This window comes from Nicotiana tabacum, chromosome 16, assembly GCF_000715075.1.
Source record: "Nicotiana tabacum cultivar K326 chromosome 16, ASM71507v2, whole genome shotgun sequence".
NCBI lineage: Eukaryota > Viridiplantae > Streptophyta > Magnoliopsida > Solanales > Solanaceae > Nicotiana > Nicotiana tabacum.
The window spans coordinates 161,318,080-161,320,089 of record NC_134095.1 but is presented as its reverse complement, the minus strand read 5'-3'; the positions used below and the strand labels follow the sequence as shown (position 1 = coordinate 161,320,089).

General features: G+C 33.4%; 1 protein-coding gene across 1 annotated transcript; it reads right to left on the bottom strand.

Annotated features, from left to right (window-relative positions):
• Nucleotides 1-601: 601 nt before the first annotated feature.
• On the bottom strand, nt 602-1,669 carry LOC107765151 (uncharacterized). Its single transcript, XM_016583760.2, has 2 exons — nt 1,537-1,669; nt 602-1,370 (listed from the first exon to the last, which is right to left on the bottom strand). Exons 1-2 carry the CDS (start codon nt 1,616-1,618, stop codon nt 1,117-1,119), a joined length of 336 nt encoding a protein of 111 aa, XP_016439246.1. The 5' UTR covers nt 1,619-1,669; the 3' UTR covers nt 602-1,116.
• Between the last annotated feature and the right edge of the window lie 341 nt (nt 1,670-2,010).

Sequence of the window (2,010 nt, the reverse complement as noted above, 5' to 3'; positions counted from 1 at the left end):
CTGCTTTGCCTGAGCTTGTCTTGTCTTTGATACTTGTGCAAGTTTCACTCCTATTGAGTTGATCTTTGACATCTTGTCATTTTGTCGATCAAACCTGTAATCAAGCACAACTTGTGAGCCTTTTGGGACTATTTTGTACAAATTTCTAATTTAAACTTAAGCAAAAGGGAGTATAAAATGTATTAAAATCCCTAGTTATCAACTAAAGCAGAAAAATATTCCATATTGTTATTTTCTTTTACTTTTTGTTCTTTGTACGGATATCTTTTGAATATTTCTTACCCTCAGGTAAAAAAAATATGCCAACATCTTTTAGAGATAAATGAAGATCGCTCCAGTTGGAATAGATTCCCTCTCCTTATGAGGATTTAGTTATATAATTTATTAAAAAGAATTAATTTTATTTAATTAGAATCCTAATGATTCTGAAAGCTTTTTATAATACCAAATCAAGCTCAATCTTACTCATCGGGTGAATTTCTTAAATACCAACCTAAAAATTTATTGAACTGAAGTCACAAAAGTTAAATTTTATTTGTAACTAGAATATGCCTAAAACTCTACCTGTTATATAACATAAATTAAAACCCACATTTTCTGGTACTAATAAGAAAACAATTTCCAATACAATGATATATACAACAACAACAACAACAACAACAAAGGTAGCCTGATGCATTAAGCTCCCATTATGTATGGGGTTCGGGAAAGGACCGGACCACAAGAGTCTATTGTACACACCCTTACCCTGCATTTCTGCAAAAGGCTGTTTTCGCGGCCCGAACTCGTGACCTCCTGGTCACATAACAGTAACTTTACCAGTTACGCCAAGGCACTAACAACAACAATAACAATACACCCAGTTTAATTCCACGAGTGGGATCTGGAAACGTTATTCCCACATTGAAGGTAGAGAGGTTGATACAAAATATATACACAAAGTATTTAACAAAACCCAACTGATAACCTATTATTACCCTACATATTTTATAATAACAACAACAATAAGGCAACGTAATTAGGCAGAAATGAGAAGTTTAAATTAAGCGTGTACAACCATGCCAACTGGTTTCTTCATATGAACATCAATAGAATTTCCAAGACTTGTATTAGAGTTCAACCAGTCCCAGGACCAGGTGGCCGTGGTTTGCCCGGAGCTCTTGATTTTCTTGCTATTGTATCAGGAAACCCTTCTTCTTGTTCATTTTCTTGTTCATCTTCTTGAACCAGCCCTTGTTCTTGTGCATTTTCTTGTTCTTCTTCAATTACCACCCATTCTGGATTTGGTGGTTCAAGTACAACCACCCGTCCTTGTCCTTGTGCATTTCCGGGTTCATCTATTTTCGATATCGGTGTTTCGTCTCGCGGATCTGACAAAATTATAGAACAATAACAATTACGTCTCAGTTTTAAACAAGTTAGAGTCAGCTATATGAATTCGTACAAACAAAATTGAAAATATCTATAAAATTACTTTATCACATTGTTTTTCTAAAATGATGTGAAAATATGATTACAACCAAGAAAATTACTTACCTTCAGAAGATTTTCCACATGAAACTAGGTATTCAAACAGATGTTGAACCATGTTCTTTGTATTTGCGATGAAGTTAGCCATCTTTTCTTTCTTATAAGCTATTGTTTCCCACGGATTAAAATAAACTTTATAGGAGATTAATTGTTGAAAGGTTCAATAATTACTTGTTATTATTAAAATAGAGCTTGAGAACCATGTGAGAAATTATTAATTTCGAGATGTGACTGGTAATTGTTGCTATTCTCATAATTGCATCTCTTTGTCAAATTAGAGAGTTGACTATTGATTTTCTTAAAGTTGGACTAAGGATGGGGAATATTTAAGGTTCCTACCAAATCATGTGAATTTAGATAATTGTTGTCTACAAAAGGGATGCAATTTAGGAAACTTAGTTCGATTCTAGGTACCCGCACTGGTAGCTTATTGTTGATACAAAGAAATTTTCATAAATGTATAAAAAAGGAGAAATATGG